General features: G+C 40.9%; 1 protein-coding gene across 6 annotated transcripts in view; it reads left to right on the top strand.

The window, feature by feature from the left end:
• The window catches only part of LOC125463564 (partitioning defective 3 homolog), a 798,969-nt gene that overhangs the window by 503,657 nt on the left and 267,417 nt on the right, over nt 1–27,895 (top strand). For all 6 annotated transcript variants that reach the window (XM_048554970.2, XM_048554960.2, XM_048554990.2 and 3 more), the window contains one exon: nt 24,835–25,023. In XM_048554970.2, the coding sequence (XP_048410927.1) occupies nt 24,835–25,023 (189 nt within the window). The remainder of the gene's footprint in view (nt 1–24,834; nt 25,024–27,895) is intronic.

Below are 27,895 nucleotides of genomic sequence, written 5' to 3'. Positions count from 1 at the left end.
TATTTTGCACCTCGGCACTGTTAATACCTGTTTTTCGTAAAAAAAGATAGAATTAATATCTTTCAGATCAGTTTTGTCCTTTGCTGTGAGGTATTCAGGCCCACAACCATCCATTCTACAACTGTTTTCTCCATGTTAATTGATCCTGGTTGAATTATTCGTGACGTAATTGCTTGTAATAATGAATTGATATTTGATAGGAGGACTTAGAAGCAGATTGTTTTGCTTGAATTTGTCACTTAGAAACCTGAGCTTTAACCCAGTGACCACCAGAATCCCTTATATCATCTTAAAAGAAAACGCAAGCAATTGCTAATCTTCCCTCCCTTGTTCCCCTTGATAAACCAGGTCATGTGTAGTGTGTAGGAGCATGCCCTGCATCAAAGACTAATGCCTAAAGGAGCAGTGTATAATGCCCCAGAAAAACCACTCGAATTTTTGCCGGTCCTTTACTCTGCTCAGCAATCAAGATGGTAAAGTATTGTCTCAGAGACCAGTGAACGAGCTCTCTCTGCTTTTGAAGTCCCCAAGTTACTAAATATTCAAGGTAAATGATGGGTTGTTAGGAATCAAGTTCTCTGCCGAGATTCTTTACCCAATAAGTTACTGATATCCTTCAATAAATTAAAGCAAAGGACTGGGGATGCTGGAGATCAGAAACAAAAACAGCAAAGATGTTCTACTGAGGAGTCACCAGGCTCAAAAAATATCTCTGCTTTCTTCCCACAGATATTGCCAGATCTACTGATATCCTTCATGCTTCTTTAAGGAGCACAGATTATAAACCTTGACTAATGCGCCCCCCCCCCCACCACCACCACTACGGAGTCAGTATCCTCTGTTTACGACTTACCCATCTTGCTTGAGTTAAATACGTTTCTAAGGCATGTGTGCCTTCCAAAAACATGAATCGTTTCATTTGCCCAGTTGCTGTTCACACTCTTGTGCTAAGTTCATGCTGACATTCACCTCTTTGCCCCTCTTTCTTTCCATCCCACCTGAATTTATGCAAACACTCCTTTCCAACCTCCTGATCCATACTAACATTTTGCTCCTGTCACCGATTATCTTCTCTTACCTGGCTAATTCAAATGAACAGTCTTTGCACTTCACTGCAAAATCTCCTCACCTTCACCTCCAGTTCACACTGACGCTCTTCTTCCCCTTCTCAATATACTGCGCTACTTGCCTGCACCCCTTTTGAATACTAGTTCTCATTTCCTCTTGGCATTTGCCTAATTTCATATTCACACTGTCAAACATCTCTCTCCCTTATTCCACCTCCCTTCCCCCGGCATCTATTTTAAGTTGACCCTCAACTATATCCCCATTCCAATATACATAATGAGCATGAATTTCTGTATCTCATAAGAACTCTTCACCATAGCGTACTGTGAGATTTAAATACCCCAGAGATATATAAATGTTCTTTATTGAAGGAAATCTCTGATCCTTACCTGTGGCTGACATGTGACTCCAGATCCACAGCAGCATGGTTGACTTATGAACCACTACAATGTCTAAAAAGTGATAAAATGGTATGAAACCAGGTAAACCGAGGCCCCAGAAATGACAAAAAAGCAAAGAAGCGTGGATGCTAGAAATGAGAAACGGAAACAAAAGTAGCTGGAAAAGTTCAGCAGATCTGGCAGAATTCTGAGGAGAGGAAGTGGAGTTAACCATGAGCAGCTGTCAGTGGGTTGGTTCTGGTAGCAGCTCATGTGACAACAAGGTCTCGTCTGGGTGCGTCAGGTTAAGGACATGGAAGAAGATGCTCGGGCCATAGTATTTATTGAACTCAGTATTTAGTCCCAAAGGCTGCAGGTTCTCAAGCAGAAACGAAAATGCTGATTTACCAGCTTGCATTGAGCTTTGCTGGAGCACTGCAGCAAGTCTGAGATAGAGATTGGCCACCAAATATGGTGGTTAGTTGGAGTAGCAGGCTGTGGAAGCTTATGGTCTTTGTTATGGATAAACTGTTAGTATGCTACAAATGGTTACCCGGTCTCGTTTTCATCTTCCTACAGGAGAGATTTGGAAGTACATAGTGCAACTCATTGGGTCTGCTCCTCCTTGCAATGACATCATGTCTGATCTGACAATCCTTAATTCTGCTTTTCCCTATAACCCTTAATTCCACTATCAATTAAATCGCCATCGCCATCGCCCCCTCAGACTTGAATATACCTAATAACCTGCAACAGGAAGTGAGGGAACCAACAAGAGGGAGATCTACTTTAGCTTAGCTAATCAAGCCGCCACCGTGGCTTCATGAAAGGGAAATTGTATCTAACTAATTTATGAACGATTTTTGAGGAAGCCTCAAGCAAGATAGATAGAAGGCACCAATAGGCATTTTGTATTTGGACCTTGAGAAGGTGTTTGACAAGATACCTCATAAAATAATTAATCGTAAGATAAGGGCCCACTGTTGGAGGTATAATATTGGCATGGTTAGAGAATTGTCTCCCGGGCAAGAAACAGTGAGTGGGAATAAGAGGTTCTTTTTCGGATTGGCACCTTGTGACCAGTGGGTTACCACGTAGATCAGTGCTGAGACTACAACTGTTCATACATTAATGACTTGGAGAATGTAAGGGAATGTACTTTAGCCAAATTTGCAGATGAGACAAAAATAGGTGAGTTACAAGGTAGATACAGAATGTTTACAAGTGGGTAAGAAGTTGGTAAATGGTGGAAAATGTGAGAAAATGTGAAGTGTTCATTTTGGAAGGGCGAACAAAATAACAAAGTACTATATAAGCAGAGGAAAGTTGCAGAAAACAGCAGTATAGTCTTGTGAATACCTGTGCATGAAACACAAAGCTAGCAGCAGGTAGTTGGGAAGGCTAATGGGATGTTGGCCCTTATTTCAAGTGGGTTAGAGCATAAATGTAGGGAAGTCTTACTGCAACCACACCAAGTGCTGGTGAGACCAAATGTGGAGTGCTGTGAGCAGTTTTGGTCTCCTTATTCAAGGGGATATATCATTTCATTGGAGGCATTTTAGATAAGGTTCAGAGGATGATCTTTGATATGGGGGCATTGTCTAACAAGCAAAGGTTAAACAGTTTGGGACTCAGTGGAGTTTGGAAGAATGAGCGATCTCATTGAAACATGTAGGATTCATTAGGGTTTGACAGGGTAAATGTAGAGAGGATGTTTCTCCTCATTGGAAGTCTAGGACCAGAGGGCGTAGTCTCAGAATAAAAAGGTACCAATTTAAAACTGACATGAGGAGGAATTTCTTCGGAGGTTTGATTGTCTTTGGAACTCCTTACCATTGAGAACTGTGGGGCAGAGTCCTTGTGTATGTTTAAGGTGAAGATAGAAAACTTCTTGATCAGTTGTGGAATGAAGGTTTATGGGGAAAGGGCAGGAAAGTGGATGTGAGCAATGTCCAATCAAATGATATTTTCATCACACAAGAGCCAGAAAATCACCACCTCTATCACAAAAGATTGTAACCATTGCCCATTGACATTCACTGACACTGTTACTGCTGAATGCTGAAATGTTATTATCCTGAAGGTTACCATTGACTGGAAACCGAATTTGACTAGAGACACACATACTGTTGTTACTGCAACTGAAAATGGGTGACATTCTTAATGAGTACTTTGCATCAATATTCACCAAGGAGAGGGACATGATGGATGTTGAGGTTAGGGATAGTTGTTTGCTTAGTCTAGGTCAAGTTGACATAAGGAAGGAGGAAGTGTTAGGTATCCGAAAAGGCATTAAGGTGGACAAGTCCCCAGGTCCGGATGGGATCTATCCCAGTTTACTGAGGGAAGTGTGAGAGGAAATAGCCGGGGCCCTAACAGATATCTTTGCAATGTCCTTAGACACGGGTGAGGTCCCGGAGGACTGGAGACTTGCTGATGTTGTTCCCTTGTTTAAAAAGGGCAGCAAGGATAATCCAGGTAATTATCGACTGGTGAGCCTGATGTCAGTGGTAGGGAAGCTACTGGAGAAGATACTGAGGGATAGGTTCTATTCCCATTTGGAAGAAAAAGGGCTTATCAGTGATAGGCAACATGGTTTTGTGCAGGGAAGGTCATGTCTTACCAACTTAATAGAATTCTTTGAGGACGTGACAAAGTTGATTGAGGAAAAGGCTGTAGATGTCATATACATGGACTTCAGTAAGGCGTTTGATAAGGTTCCCCATGGCAGGCTGATGGAGAAAGTGAAGTCACATGGGGTCCAGGGTGTGCTAGCTGGATGGATAAAAAACTGGCTGGGCAACAGGAGACAGAGGGTATTTGTAGAAGGGAGTTTCTCAAATTGGAGACCTGTGACCAGTGGTGTTCCACAGGGACCTGTGTTGGGACCACTGTTGTTTGTGATATATGTAAATGATTTGGAGGAAGGTGTAGGTGGTCTGATCAACAAGTTTGCAGCTGACACTAAGATTGGTGGAGTAGCTGATAGTGAAGGGGACTGTCAGAAATTACAGCAGAATATAGATAGACTGGAGATTTGGGCAGATAAATGGCAGATGGAGTTCAATCCGGGCAAATGCGAGGTGATGCATTTTGGAAGATCAAATTCAAGGGCGAACTATACAGTAAATGGAAAAGTCCTAGGGAAAATTGATGAACAGAGAGATCTGGGTGTTCAGGTCCATTGTTCCCTGAAGGTGACAAAGCAGGTCAATAGAGTGATCAAGAAGGCATATGGCATGCTTTCCTTCATTGGGCAGGGTATTGAGTACAAGAGTTGGCAGGTCATGTTGCAGTTGCATAGGACTTTGGTTCGGCCACATTTAGAGTACTGTGTACAGTTCTGGTTGCCACATTACCAAAAGGATGTGGATGCTTTGGAGATGGTGCAGAGGAGGTTCACCAGGATGTTGCCTGGTATGGAGGGTGCTAGCTATGAAGAGAGGTTGAGTAGGTTAGGATTATTTTCATTAGAAAGACGGAGATTGAGGGGGGGACCTGATTGAGGTCTACAGAATCATGAGGGGTATAGACAGGGTGGATAGCAAAAAGCTTTTTCCCAGAGTGGGGGACTCAATTACTAGGGGTCATGAGTTCAAAGTGAGGGGACGAAAGTTTAAGGGAGATATGCGTGGAAAGTTCAGAGGGTGGTGGGTGCCTGGTACACGTTGCCAGTGGAGGTGGTAGCCGCAGACACGTTAGCGTCTTTTAAGATATATTTGGACAGGTACATGGATGGGCAGGGAGCAAATGGACACAGACCGTTAGAAAATAGATGACAGGTTAGACAGAGGATCTTGATCGGTGCAGGCTTGGAGGGCCGAAGGGCCTGTTCCTGTGCTGCAGGTTTCTTTGTTCTTTGTTATAACAAAGGTCAGAGGCTAGTAATCATGTGATGAGTAACTCACCTTTTGATTCCCAAAGCCTGTCCAATACCTCGAAGGCATGATTCTGGAGTGTAATGGAGTTCTCCTCATTCGCCTGGATGAGTAAAACACCAACAACTCTGAAGAATCACAACATCACTCAGTACAAAGTAGCCGTCTCTTTGGCACCCCATCTAATATCTTCAAAATTGGTTCCCTTCACCACCCACTTATCGTGACATCACTGTACACCATCTACATGACACATTGCAACAGCTCACCATGATTTCTTAGACAGCACATTCCAGACCTATGAGCTTCCTTTTCTTGAAGGACAAGGACATCAGGCACATGGGACCACTTCTAATTCCATGTTTTCCTCCAAGCCAGTACCTTGACCTGGAACAATATGCAGTGCCTCCACGGTCACTGGGTTAAAATCTGGTACTCCCTTCCTACAACACATGCACTGCAGCAATTCCAGAAGGCCTTGCCACCACCTTCTGAAGGACAATTTGGGATGGATATTGTAGGCTTGCCTAACCAGTGATGCACATATCCTATGAATGAATAAAAGCGAAAGTGTTATAAATGTATCTGGTATTCCAAAGGTGCTGGAAGCCCTGATTGGTTGGTATTTATATCTATGTGGTTAGGAGCAAGGATTAAACAGCAAAGAATAATGGTTTTGCATCGTGCGATATATTCCACAAGCTAGCAGGGATAATGTTGATGATTGGAAGAGAGGTGAACTCATGGGAAGTTCCAATATATTCTGAATGTTTTCCAGTTGTGAGATGCATAAGCATGATATTTAATGTTTTGTATCGGGAGTTTTTTTTAAGGGACAAGATACATAATTAGATAGTTCTGGTAATTTATTGGTACAGGTTGCAGTGTTGGAGTTCCGCTGGGTTTTTCAACTTGATTGTGACAGACAAACCTGTTGAAAATATAAATAACATATAATTAGAAGTAAAAATACCTTGAAATAGTAATGTTATGTTGAGTGTGCACAGCATCTTTCTTCCCATTGATTTTAAGATGATTTAACAGGATACTATTTACCAATGACAAAAGATTACCTCAGTTACACAATAAATACAACTTATTTTTAAAGCTGTCTTTTTAACAAACTTCATTTCTTTCCCATCACCTGGAACCATCCCTCCTGCCATCGTATCTCTCTTTATCCCCCCCACCCCACCCCCCCCAACCCCCGGCCCTTTCCATTCCCTACACTCAGCGTTTTGAGACTCTGCAACTTTTCTACTTAGTGACAGAGGCTTGGTGTCATCTTCTTATGTTCCTCTTATGACATCCACAGAGGGTCATTTCAAGGCACCCATTTTGAAATTGTGTTTAGCAAATTTGTTCTTTGAGTGGAGGAAGCAAGCTGGCTGAAGGCGAATCATTTATTTATTTGAATTTTTAAGACACATTTAAGAAGGTATTATATGAAAGATTCCTGCACATGCTCAGAGATTCTGGTTTTGGGGATCATCTATTGGGATGGCTAGAATATCGGAATTCACAGAAAATAGATTCAGGATGAAGAGGTCATTTTCAGATTAGCAAATGTTAACTGTTAGAATATCACAGAGACTCCAAAGTATACAATGTGTATTAATGTCACAAAAATGGCAGATAACTGTCCAGTGAGCAGGCAGAAAGTTAGCAGAGTATAATGTGGGACAACTCGATTGTCTATTTTGGAAGAATAAATGAGCAGAGTATGGTTAGATACTTTATTAGACTACTTCATATGGGTTCAGGCTCATTATTGAAGGAGGGATAGGTTTGGATGTACTTGACACAGTTTGGATAATAATCATAAAACTGATTCCTGGGAACAGTTGGGCCAGTACTAATTGCAGTTTAAAAACAGTTGAAATATATTGAAATGTAAGATTCTGAGGAGTACATGCTGTTGGCCTTGTGAACCTTCCCCGGATGGCATAAATGCCATTATATCTTTCCTTATCTTTCAGATTGTTGACAGTATTCCAACTGTGGTCTGGTTAACATCTTCATTAGTTTTAGCAAAATCTTCCTAGCTGCCTATTCCATTCCCTTTGAAATAAAGACATTCTGTTTGCTTTGCCTATTACACACTGAACTGGGATGCTAGTCTCATTTGTTCCCCATGGCAGCAGACTCCTAAGTCCTTCTGTTCTCTGGGTTTCTGCAGTCTTTATCCATTTAAATAATAGCTCCACTATTCTTCCTGATAAAGTGCATTACCTCATAATTCCTCACATCAAATTCCATCAGCCCAAGTTTTCATCCACTCAGTTAACTTGACTATCTCTCTCTGCAGAATCTTTGTATCATCTTTGTATCATCTTTGCCACTTGCTTTCCCACCTATCTTTGCATCATCCATAAAGCTGGTTACAGTACATTCATTTCCCTCATCCAGTCATTATATGTTGTAACCGGGTGTGGCACAAAAACAGAAGTTGCTGGGAAAGGACAGCTGATTGGGCGGCATCTGTCAGGGTGGGGAAATTAGAGTTAACATTTCAAGCCCAGTGGCACTTACTCAGAACTGATGGTATTTGGGAAACATCAGCTTACTTGCAGAAAATAGGGAGGGGATGGGGGAGGGAGTAAAGGATAGGATCGAGCCCAACGAGAGAGAAGAGAAGTTGGACAGATAAAGTTGATAATGATCTGGCTGGAAGGGTGAATAGTTAATGGGGACTATTAGCGACTAACAAGAGGTGGTGTGTAATGGCAGGTTATGTAATAACAGGGCCCTGTGTGTGGGGTAGTGGGCTAGAACGTGGGAGAGTTTAGGCCCTAAAATGATTGAACTCGACATTGAACCCAGAGGGTTGCAGGGTCCCCAAGTGGAAAATGAGGTGTTGTTCTTCCAGCTTGTGCTGAGCTTTGCTGGAACACTGCAGCAAACCAGGGAGAGAGATGCTGGCCTGGGAACAGGGTGGTGTGTTAAAGTAGCAGGCAACAGGTAGTTCAGTATCTTTTTTGTGAGCAGAACGTAGATACTTTGCAAAGCATTCACCCAGTCCAAGTTTCATCTCCCCAGTGTAGAGGAAACCAGATTGTGTGCAGCGAATACAGTAGACTAGATTTTGGGAAGTGCAGGTGAAGTATTGTTTCACCTGGAAGCTATGTTTGGGCCCTTGGAGAGTGGGGAGGGAGGAGGTAAATGGCAGGTGTTGCACCTTTGCCAGTTACAGGGAAAGGGTCCGTGGGGCTACAGCGGGATGTTGGAGGTGAAGGAAGCGTGGACCAGTGTGTCCTGGAAGGGCCGGTCCTTGCAGAAGGTGGACAAGGGAGGGGAGCGGAGGGGAATGTGTCTGGTGGTGGTGTCTCGCTGGAGGAGGCAGAGATGGCATTTGATGATCTGAATGTGGATGCTGGTGGGATGGTAGGTAAGGACAAGGGGAACCCTATCGCTGTTGCAGGAGGGAAGAGAAGGGGTGAGGGTGGAAGTGCAAGAGATGGGTCGGACCCGGTTGAGGGCCGTGTCGACAACGCTGCTGGGGAACTCTCGGTTGAGGAAGAACGTGGACACTTTGGAGGCTCCCTTGTCAAAGTTGGCCTTGTCTGAACATGTGCGAAGGAGACGGTGGAACTGAAATAATGGGATGGAGCTTTACAGGAAATGGGCTGTGAGGATGTGTAATCCAGGTAGCTGTGGGAGTCAGTGGGTTTATAGTGGATATTAGTGGCCCATCTGTCTACAGAAATGGAAACAGATATAAACCCACTGACTCCCACAGCTACCTGGGTTATACACCCCCACACACTGCTTCCTATAAAGATTCCATCCCATTCTTTCAGTTCCGCCGTTTCGTTCACACATGCTCAGACGAGGCCAACTTTGATAAGCGAGCCTCCAATATGTCTACCTTCTTCCTCAACTGGGGGTTCCCCAGCTCCGTTGTCGACGGGGACCTCAACCGGGTCCGACCCACCTCCTGCAATTCTGCCCTCACCCCTTCTCTTGCCTCCCGCAGCAGCGATAGGCTTCCCTTATTCTCCCCTACCATCCCACCTGCATCCATATCTGGAAGATCATCAGATGCCATTTCTGTCTCCTCCAGCAAGATGCCACCACTGGACACACATTTCTGTCCCCTCCCTTGTCCGCCTTCCACAGGGACCATTCCATCAGGGACACACTGGTCCACTCTTCCTTCACCCCCACCAGTCCCAAGGCACCTTTCCCTGTATCCGGCGAACGTGTAACATCTGCCCATTTACCTCCTCTCTTCCCACTATCCATGGGCCCAAACATACCTTCTTGGTAAAGCTACACTTCACCTGCACTTCCCAGAATTTAGTCTACTGCATTTGCTGCTCACTATGTAGTCCCCTCCACACTGGTGAAATGAAGCATAGACTGGGTGACCGCTTCTCAAAACATCTACATTCTGCTCACAAAAAAGACCCTGAACTACCTGTTGCCTGCCATTGTTCCCTGGTCAACATCTCTTCCCCTGGCTTGCTGCACTGTTCCAGCAAAGCTCAGTGCAAGCTGGAACAGCAGCACCTCATTTTCCACTTGGGAACCCTGCAACCCTCTGGATACAATGTCGAGTTCAATAATTTTAGGGCCTGAACTCTCCATGTCCCAGCCCCCTGCCCCACACACCAGGCCTTACCACATGACCTGCCATTACATACCCCCTGTTTTTAGTCACTAACAGTCCCCATTAACAACTATTCACCCTCCCAGCCTGATGGTTAGCAACTCCCTTTGTCTGTCCAACTGCTGTTCTCTCTTTGGGCTCTATCCTATCGTTTACTCCCTACTCCACCCCCTCTCTATTTTCTGTATATAAGACAACGTTTTTCCAGCCACCATGAGTTCTGAGGATGGGACCCAAAATGTTAACTCTGTTTTTTTCCTTCACAGATGCTTCCAGACCTGCTGAGCTTTTCCTGCAACTTCGGTTTCCGTTCCTGATTTACAGCATACGCAGTTCTTTTGGTTTTTATTTAGTAACCAGTTGTGGTCCCAAGACTGATCCCAGTCGATTCTGATCGGTAGTTATGTTCTCATGCACAATGCACCAATTAATGCTAACAGCCAGACTTGGTTTAATTGTTAAACTCAGCAAGTTCACTCCAAATGGTCAGTGCATTGTCTTGCGACATGAACCAACTGTGACCAAATTTGTTGAATTATTTGTCCCTACAATTTGAAAGCTTTTGTATCACAGTGATGAGTGTCCCCACTTCTGAGCCAGGAAGCCTGGGTTCAAGTCCCACCTACTCCAGAGGTATGCAATAACATCTCTGATCAGGTTTCTTAGAAAATACCTTCTTCCTGTAAGGAGGGCTGATAGCGGTGTAGTGTCCATTCCTCTGGGACAGAAAGCCAGAGTTCAAGTCACACCTGTCCAAAATACAAGTCTGAACAGGTTGATATTGAAATCTGCGTCTGCAAAGAAAGAAACCTAGTGTCATAGTAGTGTCTGTATGTTTGGACCAGAAACCCTGGATTCAAATCCCACTTGCCCAAACATTTTCCACTAACATGTTTGAATTGGCGTACTTAAAAATGCTTTCTGTCCACACAGAACAGGATCCTGTGTATTAATACGTGCTGTTTCTATTTCATCCAAGCACATACACAGCAAACCTGACTGTAACCCTAAATTGGTTATCAGCATAATTCTTCACGCACTCAGGATTATCCAACAAATGTTGTTCAGCTCGCACCTAATGTTGGATGTTTTTGGAGTTCTGACAAGTGCAGACTGCTTGGGCACAGTCAGTGGCTTCCTGTTTTTGCAGACAGCAGGAGCAGGTACTTAGATGTACTGGAGATAATGGGAACTGCAGATGCTGGAGAATTCCAAGATAATAAAATGTGAGGCTGGATGAACACAGCAGGCCAAGCAGCATCTCAGGAGCACAAAAGCTGACGTTTCGGGCCTAGATGAAGGGTCTAGGCCCGAAACGTCAGCTTTTGTGCTCCTGAGATGCTGCTTGGCCTGCTGTGTTCATCCAGCCTCACATTTTATTAACACAGATGTACTGTGCTTGTTTCAACTGAACAAAAGAGATTATAGCAATTCACTTGTTCATTTGTCAGGGCATTTTAAAATTAGCCTGGCTGTTAAGTGAAGATCTGCATTTTTGGTGCATTTACATGGTCGTGCTGTACTGGTGAGATTCCACTTTTCAAACAGTCTGTATATTCCTCTCATGGAATGTAAATGTTGGTTTTTTTCCTTGAATTGGAATTCCTTCGAAATGTTCTGTGAACTGCAAGGAAAAGAAATCTGTACTAAAATATCTTTTTTTTTCATCAGTGTCCACATTCTGAACTACCATACAATGATTTGGACCTGTACCTGTAGTTTAGAAATATTTACAAACCATCCTAAATATATCTCTGCAGGAATTGATACATATTGAAGACTATATCACTTAGTTTTTTTTCACAATTGTACGGAAACTTCCCATGAAATGCTTTGCATTAATTTCTTCTGGAGTAGTCAGTTCACTTTGAATTTTGACTTATTCCAGTGAAGAAATGTTACTATAATTCTCAAAGAGCTAATGCTTGGACGTTTTGGTGGGTTAAGAAGTTGTAATATAATCTCACTTCAGTTGACACAAACCACAGGGGTACCAAGTAGGCTCCCTTTCTGATCTGGTTCTGAAATCCTTTCTGAAGGAAATGAATGTTGTCTCAGAGCTTTAAAGAATGTGTAAGTATTGGTGAAATACACGAGAGCAGGCAGTTATTTGTGGGGGAGTGGAATGTAGCCAGTGATACTAGAATGAGACTTCTAACCTGCTAGTCCAGAAATTCATGACGTTGGGAACATGATGTCTGGGACCCATAGCCAGTGATCAAAACTGTTAAAATGTAACAGTCTGGTTATTTCAGAATTAAATGTTCTAACCACGTTAGAATGGCAATGAAAAGATGCACGTTCAGCTAGGGACATATGATGTATTGTGCCAACTTTGAGAGATAAAACATGTGGTAATACTCAAATTCCCCTGCGTTAAACTGAAGTCCAGCGGAAAAAGACGTCTGGAAATCATATGCTCAAAGTTATTCTTTTAAGCGGTGTGGAAATTATTTTCTTTTTTTGTTTTAGATTGTACATGAACACTAAATTTAGTTACATGAGTAACTAACAGTTGTTGATGTAATTTCCTTTGTAAAAGAGTTGTGCAGCTAAACTGACCAAAATAATACTGGCTGTATCTGTGAAAACTACCTTTGCAATTGTGGAACATCTGACTAAAATTGATATTATGTGTATTATTGATATTGACAAATGACATCTGCTATTGCTTTGTATCAGACCTTCCATAAACTGATTCACCACAATTTTTTTAAACCTCAGAAACATCATATTTATCAATATGCTAAAAATGGATTGTAATGAGATGAATTGGGCACAGTATCCCTCTGAATAATGAGTTATTGATTTCAGAAATTTTTGAATAAAGTTGAGAAATTGTCCTATCCTATGTCTGCAAGAGCTGGAGAAGAAAATCTGGAACTTGTGCCTACCAACACGATTTTTTCAGTCTGTTTTTGCATTTTAGTATAGCATGTTGAAATTGTAAAAACCGGGAAGGTGATAAAGTATAACTTGCTATGAAATTTTCAAATCAAACCTGTATCACCAGCCACAAAATTTGCTTGTATGACACAGATACTGTTTCAATTTGAAAAAAAAATCTAAAAGTGGCCCAAAAATCTACAAGTTTATCTTTTCCAAAGCCATGGCCATTGTGTCTAAAATAAATTTGACCTGCTGTTCTCTACCATTCTTCCCTCTTCTTCATTTCTGGTCCCAGAGCATAGTATTTCTTTCTGCAAATCACTTCTTCATTTCACCCTGTAGACAGTGCGTGTCAGCAAGTGATTTGTCATCAGCGGAGAATTGAAAATCGCTACTTAGTTAAGAGCTGTTCTTTCTGATATCCACACAACTCCATTTCAGCAGTGGGTAATGATTGTGAGTGCAAAATTCCTCCATGTTGTTTTCAAATCTGTGTGCAGAGATTAATTGTAGCAGCTTTCGTTGCTGCTTCACGAGTTTTTTTTTTAACCCATTTGTCGTTTAATCCAAGAAATCATGTAGTTAATATAAAGTTAGTATGAAGCAAAATGTATTTTGAGACTATGAACCTAGTTAACAAGCTGCATCATATCTATGTTGATAGAAGACAGGGACTTCAATCTGTTTGGTTGTCATTATTACTGTCTTGGTCGTTAGTCTGTTTATGCTTCTAATGTGCATTGACAGATTGAGTCTTCCTTTATGCAAAAGATGAACTTATACTGGGCTGCATTTCTGTTTTCACTTAGCCTCTGTTTCATCCAACAATTTTGGGCAATTTGAAACAGTAATGCCCTTGGTGAATCTGCTTCCTTTGAACTTGCATGCTGAACATTTTTTGTACGGTAAAATTGAAATAAAAACTACTTTATAGCAGCCACAGAGAATAAGATGAAGTGAAAATGGAAATAAATAGAATCTTGGAGAAAATGCAAAGGTGGGGAAAAAATGTGATGATGGATTAAATAAAACAGGGAAGAAAAAAAATAAAATAAACCAAGTAGAAAAGAATTTATGCAGAATATCAAAGGTGTTACATATGAAATATAGTTTGCATAGTTTATTTAAACCAAGTTTTCAATCAAAAATGTTATTGCATCTTACATGTTCATAAATGCAGGGTTATGAATTTGGGCAGAGTTGACAGCACACGCTTGACAGTGATCACCTAAAGGAACAAGGTTGAAATTGGTTGAGAAAGAGAAGCATCCTGGTGACATGGATCACAGTTTTCTAAAGGCTCATTGCCAATGCAGAGACTAAAGCATCTAGATAGTATTGTTAGGGCCATTCAGTATAAAATGAAGTGCACCATTTCATCCTTATGAGAGCTTGCATGTTTACAGACTTTCACCCAGTTTGGGTACACTTGGACAGTGGGAGGATACAGAGATTTTGAAAATGATCAAAGACCCTCCGGTCTGAGTACAGTTCTAAGAAAAACCTTAGTCCTTCAAAAAGTTCAGAAAAGATGGTCTGATCTAGAATTTAGACAATTCAAACAGCACACAGAACTTTTAATGGCTAAGTTATGTTTCTGTTGATAGGCCAATTAAATGTATTTTTTGGGAAGATTAGAATTCTTTTGTTACAATCAACAGAGGGGATGAATCCACTCCTCTCTTTAAATCTCAGTTAGTTGCGAGAAATAATTTTAATTCTTTTTATCATGCAACCAAACCACACTTCAATTGGGACCTAGTATTGGTCAAAATTAAGAAGCCAATAATGAGGTTTTCTTGCATGAAAGAAAGAAGAATTTTATTACTTGCCTAAAACGAATTATATCAAGCACACTCATGAGTGCCGATATAGCACTTGAAAAGAAACAGAGTCTAGGTACAAAAGGAAGATAAAGAACATGCAGCTTGGAAAGGTCTTAGAGTTCTTGAGTTTCTTTCTTTTAAAAAAGACTATATTTGCTGCTAACACAACTTAAAGGGATCTGCTCAGAACTGTTCTGAGGAAGGGTTACCGGACCCGAAACGTTAACTCTGTTTTTTCCTTCACAGATGCTGCCAGACCTGCTGAGCTTTTCCAGCAACTTTGTTTTTGTTCTACCTTTTTTGTAACCAGTTTTGGTCTATGAAAGGTGTCAGTTATTAAAAATCAAATGACTGTAATTGAAAATTAAGAGTCAGTATTTTACTACGGTAGAGACGGGTTAGACGTCTGGTGGTGGTTCTTCTGCCAGAGATTGTGTTGACCTTTGGAATGAGTCATCTGTATTTGTGATGAATTTCTGGACTGCTTCAGAACATTCATCCGGTTCTATGCTGGGGTAAAGATTCTATTTTATAAAAGAAATAACAAACTTGCAACTGATATAAGCGCAATTACAGTGGTCTCCTGAGTTTTTCTTTAATTCTCTAAAGGAGGCAGAGAGAGCTTATAAAGATGGATTTTCACTTCATTGCCCTTGGGCTTTATTTGTGTTTTTACCTCTCGTGGAGAGCATGTGACTACTGCTATGTAGGAGCTGTATCATCCTCTTGTTTCACGTTTGATGACTCTGTCGGCAAAGATGTAGACCAGTGAACCAGGTGCCCCTTCTTGCTTTTCATTTTGTATTTAAGCAATAGTTTTAGACCATTAACAGCTATCCCAAATTGGGAATTTTGAACTATTTATAGCCGTAGTATCTAATTTAATTGTTCAGGAAAATGTAACTACTGACACCAAATATTAGTTAAATAGATAACTAATTTATAGGCAGCCTGACAAGTGTTGTCTTCACAAAGTCTAGTCATTAACTTAATTTGTTCTTAATTTCAAATAACTTGGCAACAATCAACTGCAGATAAAATTAGTTTTGAAGCACCTTGCTGAATTTTAAAATTTTAGTTTTGATTTAAAAAGGAAATTGTAAATTTGGGCTCAAAACATCAGTGTTGTAAAACTGGTAAAGCTAAGAGTTGAATAGAACTTATCATTTTAAACTTATTTTGCAATGAATGAAGCCTTGTTTGAATTCATCATATCGTATATTTTAAAATGTATTAATTGATTGGATAGATCTAATTATCCAGGTGAGTAGTCTGAAACACCTTGCCTCATTAATATGAATTTGTATGGCTTTAATCCAATAGACACTTTGAGATAACTGCAAGATATCATGCTAAGTGATGGTTTTTTGCAAGGAACAATTTCTAACAAATTCTGAAAACATTAATAAGCTTTAATTTTTTTGTTATTTACTTGTGGGATGTTGGCATCATTGGCTGGCATGGCATTTATTACCTGCCCCAAGTTGCCCTTGACAAGGTGGTGGTGAGCTGCCTTCTTGAACCATTGTAGTTCACATGTGGTAGGTTGCCCCACAATGCCCTTTAGGAAGATATTCTTATTTGTACCTATAACTATAATTCTGATTTCAAAGAGGAGAAAAAATCTGTTAGTCCCTTACTGACTTCCTTTTATCCTCCCCTTGTGCGTTGCCTATGTGCCATTCTCAGTGGACTGATGTAGCTCATAGATATTTAAGTACTTTCTTACAATCCCATTCCACACTTGACTGATAAAGTAGTACATTTGGTCAAGTTATATCATATGTTCTTCAGTGTCCTTTTTTTGATTGTTTAAAGTATTATAATTTGTGTTCTAATTTATTACTCGTATTAATCTAAGCCCACATTGGTTTATAGTGAATTAAATAGGTCATATGTTTGTAAAATGTGCACATAGAGTCAAAATGTTACAAGAAATGGATATAGATGAATTGTATCTTATGTTCACAATTTTCTAAGTTGGAAAATACTTTTGATCCTGATCTAAAGTATTGTGTGAACCATAAAATGTTGTAACATTGGCAGACAATCTTTGTTTCATCCTTGATCTTTGCAAGAGAAACTTAAAACTAATTCCATGACTCTCTTTTCTGCTGATAATTCTGCACATCCTTATGCTTCAAATATTTTAATCTATTTTCCCTTCCAAGTTGATATGTTCTCTGCCTTGTTTCTCCCTGTGGCAAAGCCGTTTATGCTGCAATAAACCTCTTGTATTAAGCAAGTTTTCCTTGTCTGTTGCTTCACTTTCTTGCTGACAACTTTAAATTGATACCCCTTATCATTGACCACTGGAGGCAATCGTCATTCCTTTTTCACATTGTCAAAATCTTAATAGTTACAAAGCCTCTCCAAGTTCTCCTTCACTTTTTTTAAAGTGGAAAGCATTTTGCTTTATACTATTACCGGAATACTACTAATGTTTTTTAAATTTTTATCAGAGTATTTTTTAAAAATTTGATTCTGTTTGAAGATTCAGTGATCAGTGTTTCTCAGTTTTAAAACTGAGACCCCTGCCAAAGTGTTTAGATGTAAATAGAAATTTCCTTTGACCCTATAGGAATATGAATACAATTTTTAAGGTTTCTGGAAATAAAGATAAATATAATCCATCTATAGTCTCAGTATTTGGAAGACGCTGCTTAATTTGATTTGACCTGCCACACTTTTTTGTGCAGCTGGTTGATCATTTTATTATGAAATAGAACATAGAACAGTACAGCACAGAACAGGCCCTTCAGCCCACGATGTTGTGCCGACCATTGATCCTCATGTATGCACCCTCAAATTTCTGTGACCATATGCATGTCCAGCAGTCTCTTAAATGTCGCCAATGACCTTGCTTCCACAACTGCTGGCAACGCATTCCATGCTCTCACAACTCTCTGTGTAAAGAACCCGCCTCTGACATCCCCTCTATACTTTCCTCCAACCAGCTTAAAACTATGACCCCTCATGTTAGCCTTTTCTGCCCTAGGAAATAGTCTCTGGCTATCAACTCTATCTATGCCTCTCATTGTCTTGTATACCTCAATTAGACCCCCTCTCCTCCTCCTTTTCTCCAATGAAAAAAGTCCGAGCTCAGTCAACCTCTCTTCATAATATAAGCCCTCCAGTCCAGACAGCATCCTGGTAAACCTCCTCTGAACCCTGTCTGAAGCATCCACATCTTTCCTATAATAGGGCAACCAGAACTGGACGCAGTATTCCAAATGCAGTCTAACGAAAGTTTTATAGAGCTGCAACAAGATCTCATGACTCTTAAACTCAATCCCCCTGTTAATGAAAGCCAAAACACCATATGCTTTCTTAACAACCCTGTCCACTTGGGTGGCTATTTTAGGGATCTATGTATCTGCACACCAAGATCCCTCTGTTCCTCCACACTGCGAAGAATCCTATCCTTAATCCTGTACTCAGCTTTCAAATTCGACCTTCCAAAATACATCACCTCGCATTTATCCAGGTTGAACTCCATCTGCCACCTCTCAGCCCATCTCTGCATCCTGTCAATGTCCCGCTGCAGCCTACAACAGCCCTCTATACTGTCAACGACACCTCCCAACCTTTGTGTCGTCTGCAAACGTGCTGACCCATCCTTCAATCCCCTCATCCAAGTCATTAATAATAGTATTAATTTTATAAATAAGTGCTTAGTGAAAAAACCTTCAACTTCAACTGGTTAAATTAGAAATGCAACAATTTGAGAGATCTTATTTCCTGATATAATGGCTGAAGTTATCCGCCCATTTGCTGTTGTCAGTGGGAGGGGCTCAAATCCACAAGATTGTGCATTCCTGCTCCTGTTGCTCACTCTGCTGTTCTCATTAAGTACAGTTTGTTGTGACTTGGCTGAGCTACTTAGTGGAATACTGTGTAAAAGCAGACCATTCCATTTAAGATATAAAGAAAAGTAAAACCTATTCCATCATACAGAAGCAAAGGTGAAATTTCACTTTCTATTGTTCAGTCATGTGTAGCCATGATACTCGTGTGGATTTCTTGAAACCAAATCAAATCAAAACTATAATCACCAAACTCTTGATGAAGTGTTATTATCAGTTTACAATTGGGAGTGATGCAATGCAAGTGCAGAATGCTTTTCAATCAGGACATGAAAGACTTTTCTGGTGTGTGTGTGTGTGTGTGTGTGTGTGTGTGTGTGTGTGTGTGTGTGTGTGTGTGTGTGTGTATTAACACAGCTTGTAGCTGAAGAGAAATGCAGATAAATTACTATAAGCAGAAACTTGGAGAACATTTTAAAGTGACCATCAAATAACAAAGACAGCCTTTCCCAAAACAATTTTCATATGCCTGCGAATGAAATATTTTACAGTTGGAACAATATGACTCTGTCTTTGCTTGCCTCATTGCTTCTGAGTGGCTATCTGTTTCTTTTGCTTTCCATCTCAGTTGTATTTGCCCCTTTCTCTTGAGAAATAAAAGATATTTTCTGTTTGCATGTCTGTTTTCAGCCTTAGGGTTCAATTATTATGTTTGAACATGTTTCAGGTTCTGACTTGAAATCTTTAGCTGTTGGATTTATTGCAAGTTTTGACTTCACAGTCACGCAGCAAGAAAGGTTTTTGCAGTGTCTGTCCCCAGCTGGTGGTGTCCACTGATATTTCCAAGGTTCAATGTCTCCGACTTCTATAATAGGTAAAACAGTGACTGTCTTGTCAAAACAGAGATAATTGTACATCCAGCTTCCTTTTCCTATTTCTGTTGAGTACGGTAAATACTTGAAAATGTCCCTAAGAGAGCAATCTACATCGCAATGCAAATGGTCTTGTGCAGGTTATGGATAGCTGTATCAAGAGTTCTGCCTCTTATATCTATTATTTAAGCTGATCAAGCACCAGGACCCTTCAATACTTTTAAGTTGTTTTAAGAAAAGGGTCTTGGAATAAGAATAAATACATCCTTGTCAGCACTTCCCATTACCCAAGTTGCTGTGACAGAATTCAGAGGCAACCACACACTATCGGATGATAGTCAAGTAGACCAATTTGAGTTGGGATGGCAGCTACCTGCCCTGAAGGACATGAATGAACTAGTTGAGATTTTAGACCAGATAACTTGGCCAATACCCAGTGCTATGGTAGGATTTAAACTTAACTGGCATCAGTTTCCGCTAGTTATGTAATCGCAACAAGGGTAGAATTGACCAAAGCAATATGAAAGATTGGTGACTTCCCAATGCAATTGAAAGATACTCTAAACTTGAGTTTCCATAGTGTTTGTGTTGGTTCAAGATTCAATTCACTCTTACCGTTATAAGTCCACAGAAAGTACCTCCAGGTTGAACTTGCAAAGTTCTGAAAGCTCCTTGCACAGAGTTAATTTTCTTTGGTGCACAAGTATTTCTGTAGTTTTTTCTTATAAACTTATACCAACAGATTTTTTTGGTATATACCAATAAGACAACAAATAGTTCAATCTTGCTGTTTCTTAATATAATCCTCAGTGGTTATTCGTAGGCAGGTGACTGGCGCTCTGATTAACATGTTTAATTTTGCTGATAAATCCATTTTCATCTGTTAGAACAATACCACATTAGCACTCCCAGATATATCAAGGAATAATTCTTAGCAGAATCACAAAAATAAATAATTGTCTGTTATAAAGTCAACTACTTGTGTTCGTGCAAGATTTTACATTAGTAATTGTGCAAATGATTTGAACATTAAAATAACCTAACCAGCACAATTTCAAGTAATTTCCTAATTTCTGACCAATGCAGGAACCTTGTCACATTGCCTTTTATGTTGCAAGATTTTTGTAAGTAATTCTCTGTTGAGTAGCTTTATTATGCTGCCTTTGGCTTTCATGGTTCTTTTAAGTGACTGAGATCATCTTTAGCATTTGTTTACTCTTTGATCCCACACCAAATTGTTCTGAAGAGCTGATGATGTCCAAATGCTTTATTGGCTCTCTCCGTTCATGTTGCCTGACTTGCTGAATGTTCTCTGCATTTTCTACTTCACATTTCCAACCTCTGCAGTCGTTTGCTTTTTGTTGTCTCCACCACCTTGTCACCTCTCACTTATCCTTATATATCATTTGATAAGGCACCAGACAAAATGCTGATAAATGAGATGAGAGTTGTGAAAATGTATTAACACAAGTTGAATGTTGGTCAATAAACAGAGCATGGAATAGGAGTAAATGGTGCGTTTTCATGTCGGCAGGTGCACAGCTGCAAGAATTGGCCCTTGGCCCTCAGCTATGTATATTTGATACTATGGTCTTTGAGGAAAACAGGAGTAATGTGTTGAAGTTTGCTGACAGCACAAAGCTGAGTCAGAATATAAGCTATGTGCAGGATACAGAGATAAGAGTTGACTAAGTTGGGGAAAAGGTAGCAGATGGAGTACTACGTGAGGAAGTGTGAGGCTATTCGTTTTTGTTATAAGGATAGAAAAACATAATATGTTTTGAAAGGCATGAAACTTGTAAATGCTGGCGTTCAGAGTGTTTTGGCTTGGTCATATAAGGATCACAATGTTAGCATAAAATGAAATAAAGAACTGAGGATTTTGGAGGTCTGAAACAGAAGTAGAAATTGCCAGAGAAACTCAGAAGGTCTGGCAGCATCTGTGCAGAGAAAACAGTTAATGTTTCTAGTGCAGTGATCCTTCGTCAGAACATACTGTTGGCATGCAGATATAGCAAGCCTCTGCTCTAACAGAGTATCAGAATAAGTGAGTCATACTACTATCGTATAGGGCTTTGGTGAGACTATTACCTGGAGTACCGTGTGCAGATTTCTTTCCGTAATTAAAGACTGAACATTTCTTTGGAGGCAGTGAATGAAAGTACACTGGGTTGGTATCTGGAATGAGAGGTTTGTTGTATGATAAGCTGAATTAATTCGGCCCATACTCTCAAGTTTAGAAGAATGAGAGGCAATCTCATTGAAGCATGCAAGCATTTGAAGGGGCTTGACAACATAGACACCAAGAGGTTTTTTCCCCCCAAGCTGGGAAATCTAGAATACATGGACACAATCTTGGCATAAGCAGCCAGTTGCTTAGAAATGAAATGAGGAATTCCTTCACTGAGATGTTTTTGAATATTTTGAAACCTGTAACCCAGGTGGTTGTGGATGCACTGTTGTTGAATATATCTGAGGCTGACAGTTTCAGGGAATCGCGTATAGAAAGTGACAAAAAAGTGAAGTTAAGGTTGATCGTCATAATTGTACAATTGAGTAGGTTCAGTGAGCCATATGGTCTGCTTGTGCTCATACTTGGCTCTTGTGCTCTTCTCCTATGAAGAGAGTGAATCACAACTTCCTCCAGCTGTTTATTAGAAAAGCCAAGCCCATTGTGTTTTTATAGCCAAGATGAACTTCCCTCCTCCTTTTGGAGAGAAATTATATTCCCTTGCATCTACTTTCCTGGTGTAAAATTGACACAGTGGTGTAATTTAGGGGGCCAGTCTGATTTGTTACAGCATTATATAAACATGCCGTGTTGTATTTCATTCTCGGAGGATTGTTCCCTATGGTAAGTTTATGGCCTAGTGGTAAAGAGTATTTCAACCAAACTTAGTGAAACCTTGAATACACCACCTCTCACCTACCTTCCTGCAAAAAGGCCATCCCCTATGCCCAATTCCTTTGCCTCTGCCGCATCTGCTCCCAGATGAGGCATTCCATTCCTGTACATCTCAGATATCCCAGTTTTTCAAGGACCGCAACTTCCCCTCCACCATGGTCAAAAATGCCCTCGACCATGTATCTCGCATTTCCCCCAACTCATCCCTCACACCCCGTACCCACAATAACAACCAAAACAGAATCCCCTCGTCCTCACGTACCACCCCACCAACCTCTGAATTCAACACAGCATCCTCTTACGCCATCTGCAGTATGACCCCACCCTTATCTGCTTTCCAGAGGGACCACTCTCTCTGTGACTCACTTGCCTCCACACTCCCCTCCAGCCCCACCACCTGCAACCGCAGGAAGTACTACGCCTACCCCTACATCTCTCCCCTCACCCCCATCCCAGGCCCTAAGAAGACCTTCCACATCAAACAGATGTTCACCTGCACATCTGCTAATATGATATACTGTATCTGCTGTTCCCGTTGTGGCCTCCTGTACATTGGGGAAACCAAGCAGAGGCTTGGGGACCACTATGTGTAACACCTATGATTGGTTGGCAACAAACAACTGCACCTCCCAGTTGCAAACCATTTCAACTCCCCCTCCCACTCCTTGGACAACATGTCCGTCCTGGGCCTTCTACTGTGCCACAATGATGCCACCCAAAAGCTGCAGCAACAGCATCTCATATTTCTCTTGGGAACCGTGCAGCCCAATGGTATCAATGTGGACTTGACAAGATTCAAAATCTCCCCTCCAGCTACCACATCCCAAAACCAACCCAGCTCGTCCCTGCCCCTCTAACCTGTCCTTCCCCCCCCCCCCCCCCACCTATCCCCTCCTACCACCTCAAGCCCCCCACCCACCCCACCATCTCCAACCCAATAATCTCATCCTGCCTTCTTTTCCTGTCTACCCTCCCTGGACTGACCTAATCCCTCCCTGTCTCCCCACCTACACTCACTTTTACTGGCTCCAACTCCACCCCGACCTGTTTGTCTGCTCTCCACCTATCATCTTCTTTATCCATCTTCTTTATCCATCTTCTATCTGCCTCCCCTCCTCTCCCTATTTAATTCAGAATTTCCTTGCCCCTCCCCCCTTAATGACGAAGGGTCTTGACCCAAAACGTCAGCTTTCATGCTGCTCTGATGCTGCTTGGCTGCTGTGTTCATCCAGCTCTATACCTTGTTATCTCACTGAAAACTTTGTTGTGTGTAACACAGCTGAAATTCAGTCTGCATCCTATTTGCCAAGATGATCATTTATTACCTATTATACAGAGTCACTGGCCTCTACTCCATGCTCAAGTCCTGTATCATGAGCTAATTTTTTTTTATTTATCTGTGCTCAAATACTCCAGTGTTCTTCTTGCTGACCTCCCATGTTCTACTGGTTTGTAAACTCTTTTACCTGCACACAACCCAATTGCTTGGATCCAGTCAAGTGTCATATCTTAAACACCATCTTCTAAAACCTTCCAGTTCTACCTATCTTCCAGTGCAATAAATTATAATCTCTCCTATCTTGCTCTCTAACTTGACTACCTCCCTCTCGCATTTTAACCCACTCTTACCTCCCAGACCTCTAACTCTTTTGGACTGAATCTGTATGGCTAGGTTTTGTCATGGCATTAAGTGTTTCTCCATTTTACCTTGGAGTCAACCTTAACCGCTGGCTTCAAATTTACAGTATAATTTTTGTGTTTATGTGCAGGAGAATTATTTACCACCGAGTCTGAACTGATGTGTATATAGATTAAGGGGCACCCCTCTGTGTCAAGCCTGGGACAAGGCCAGGAGGCAAGCCATGGTGAACTTTCACAGCTTGTAAAGAGATTTCACCCCATCCATTGGCAGAGTTTTGCACCGTAATCTTAGCCGACTGAGCTAACTGACCCCATAAGTATGAGCAAAATGCCTGCAAAACAAGTAAAATGTAGTCAGAAATTAACTTGCATAAGTGTTCACAGAAAGCTTATTAATCTATTTTCCTAATTTAAGTTTGCTTCTTTTATAACAGTTATCCTTGTTTTGTTAAAAACAGCGGGATTCCTGAATTTGATTAACTGTTTCTTCGTACTTGCTTCCTAAGTGTGCTGTTGGCCTGTAGAATTTGAAATCTTCCATTTTTAAGCTTCAGTGGGCCATGAATTAGTGCCTGCCTTGTATTTCTCTCCAATAATTCTTGAGATAGTTGTAGACTGGTAAAGCACGTTGGTTGTACAGCATAGTGTTAGCATTGTTAATCTAAAATTTGTACGGGTATTCTATCTTCTATGGTGCTGTAGAGAAACAGTGCAGTGTATTTTCGAGGTAAAGTGTGGTTTAGGGCATAGTATATGTGAATCAGAACATACACATGTACTTCACTGTCCATGTAAAACTCATTGAAGCATTTATTTAACTTTGAACAGTTGTTGCAACAAAAAAACTGTTTTTGCACTTGCTTTTTTTCAACTTGATTCAGATCAATATAATGCTGTACTTTTTTAAATCTAAGCTGTTATTCAGTAAAAAATAAAAATTATGTTTTTGTACATTAGAAAGCAGAGGATGATGACTTGGTGCTTACACCTGATGGTACCAGAGAGTTCCTGACTTTTGAAATTCCTCTCAATGATACTGGATCTGCAGGCCTTGGAGTTAGTGTCAAAGGTAATAGATCAAAAGAAAACCATGCTGACCTGGGCATATTTGTGAAATCCATCATCAATGGAGGAGCAGCATCTAAGGTAAATCACTGGTATCAAGATGATAATTAAGTCTAATGATTGCATGTAAGAGGATATTTGCAAATGGAATTCACCAAAGCAATACTTGCCCATATTTATCCCCCTCCACAACTGAAGTTGGTGGTAGTTCTGTTAGGTTCGAGGCACCCACTGATCCCGGATCGAATGTGAATGGTGAACCTGGTCCTCTCCTTCGAAGAGATCTACCTGTCTGGGCTGAGTAAAGACTCTGAGTGACCACCCTACCCTCTCACCCGAGAATGCTGTGCTAAACTGGTGCACTTGTATTGCCACAAATGCTGAGAGCAGATAATTTAACACAACAAGAATTGAACATCTGTGCCTCAGTGATAATGAAAAGTGCATGCAGAAATTTGTACCAAGAGAAATAAGCTTTAAAAGTTGAACAATATGAAATTACTTTAGTATTCTAATTAGGAGGCAAGAATCCTGAAAGAAGCTATTGACGCACAAATGAGGATGAACCAAAAATAAGTAATTTAATGCAAATAATTTATAATTGTTTTTCTCAGTAAATATAATGAAGAAAGCGCCTGAATAATGCCAATCTAAGTAGGATTAACAACACTTCGAAATGTGATTAAAGACTTAGCCTCCAAGTGCCTAAAGGAAATTCTCACATGAAAACACCGGGATGGCTGACATTTATCCAGGAGTTCCAAGCCTTCTCTGAGCCAGAAGCTTCAGATTTGTGTCTAATTCAGAACTTCATGGCTACTATAGTGTAATCATAATATGACCAAACAATTTGATAATCAATCTGTACATCCCCTGCCCAAGCCTGTGGTAGCTGCTCAGTGAAAACCAGTAGAAGGCAATAGCAATGTAAATCAGTACCTTCTCAAAATTAACCGAGGACCAACATATGGAAGCCCTCTTAAGGGCATACATGAAGAAAGAGAGAGGTGTCTCCCGTTCAGTGTTAATGTTTGATGTAGTTTACTCAGTAAAAATATTCGGCAAATATGTTGCTATTTAATACTGTGGGATTCCAGGATATAACCTTGAAGTGGCTAAAGAATTGATTCCAGATTAGAGAGCTGCTAAATAAGAACGTAAGGAATAGGAACAGCTGTGCAGACTTCCAACCCTGCCTCATCTTTCAGTAAGATATGCCTGATCTTCTACTTCATTCAGTCCTTACTCCGTTGTCCTGACCCATCTGTATATCCCATGCTTTATTTGTCGAAAAATCTATAGATCCCCATTGTGGATGCAAGAATCCACAATTTGAGTTTCACAATTGGCTGCATGGAGAAAGTTCTCCTTATTTATATTCTAAATAGAAAGTTTTATGTTCTCAGCAAGAAATCCCAGTTGAAGATTTAAGAGGAAACATCAGCCCTGTCACCCACATAATAGTTTCATGCTTTAATGAGATGAGGTCTCGAGGAAATGTTAGCCTAGTCTACTCAATTTCTTCCCACAGAGCAGTTGACTCCCACCATTTTTAAAAACCTTTTTCTTGAACCTTTTTATTTCTTCCATGGGTTGAGAGTTCCAATGGAAAGTCCAGCATTTGCTGTCTGTCCCTAGTTGTCTTTGAAATGAGCTTTCTCAACCATTTCAGATGGCATTTTAGAGTATTAAGTCTCAAGTAGTATGTTGGCCAGTCCAGGTAAGGACGGCAGATTTCCTTTCCTTGAGGACATCATGAAACAGACATTCTTTTACAACAATCAGTAATAATTTTCAGGAGAAACTTGGCAGGTCTGGCAGGGTGATAACACTGTTTTCTCTCCACAGATGTGACCAGACCTGCTGAATTTCTCTTTTTGTTTATGATTTACAGCATGTGCATATTGCATATCTTTGTTTCATTTTAGTGATAATGTTTAGTGTGCCCAGGTGACACGATGGCTCAGTGGTTAGCACTGCTTTCTCACAATGTCAGGGACTCAGGTTCAGTTCCAGCCTCAGGTGACTGTCTGCGTGGAGTTTGCACATTCTCCTCACGTCTGCATGGGTTTCCTCCGGGTGCCCCAGTTTCCTCCTGCTGTCCAAAGCTGTACAGATGAGGTGGATTGGCCATGTTGAATTGCCCACAATGTGCAGGGATGTGAAGGCTTAGTGGATTATCCAGGGTGATAGGGATAGGACAGAGGGGTGAGTCTGTGTAGGATGTTCTTTGGAGAGTTTATATGGACCTGTTGGGCCAAATGGCCTGTTTCCAAACTGTTGGGATTCTGTGAGCTTCTATGATAATTTTCTGCTTTGATGAGATATGGCACACACTTCCTCAAAATGTCAGCCTGGATTTCTAGTCCAGTTACTACAGCATCGTCTCTTCGTCCTCCCTTAACAGAAGAACACAGGACTATCTGTTTGACCCCCCAAGTGTGCTTCTCAATTTCATAGATTTCTTTTGTTTTTCATCATTGGATGTGGGCATTACTGGCTGGACCAGTCATTATTATCCACCTCTTATTGCATTTGAATTTGCTGGGCTTTTTCACTGGACAGTTAGAAGTCTGCTGTGCATTTTGAGTCACATATAGGTGAGACAAGGCCATTTTTTCCCCTCAGGTGGATCACATCACATCCATACGTTATATTTCATCTACAATGCTCAAGCCTACTTCATTTAGCGTGTTTACATATCTCTATAACCTTCTGGGTGTTCTCTTCACGATATGCTTTCCCAGCTAACATTGTGTTGTCAGCAAACTTGAATATCATACACCTGGGGAACCTGAATTTTCTGGCCCAGGTGTAGAGTCAATGCTACTGCACCACAGGACCCTAATTTCATGGTTTGGATATTTTTAACATGCTTTATTCGGTTAATTTTTAATTGATTAAACATGTTATGATACACACATGGAGCATTTGCTGACCAGGCTAATATTTT

Source organism: Stegostoma tigrinum, chromosome 2 (genome assembly GCF_030684315.1).
Source record: "Stegostoma tigrinum isolate sSteTig4 chromosome 2, sSteTig4.hap1, whole genome shotgun sequence".
Taxonomy (NCBI): domain Eukaryota; kingdom Metazoa; phylum Chordata; class Chondrichthyes; order Orectolobiformes; family Stegostomatidae; genus Stegostoma; species Stegostoma tigrinum.
This window is presented reverse-complemented; position numbering and strand designations above follow the sequence as displayed.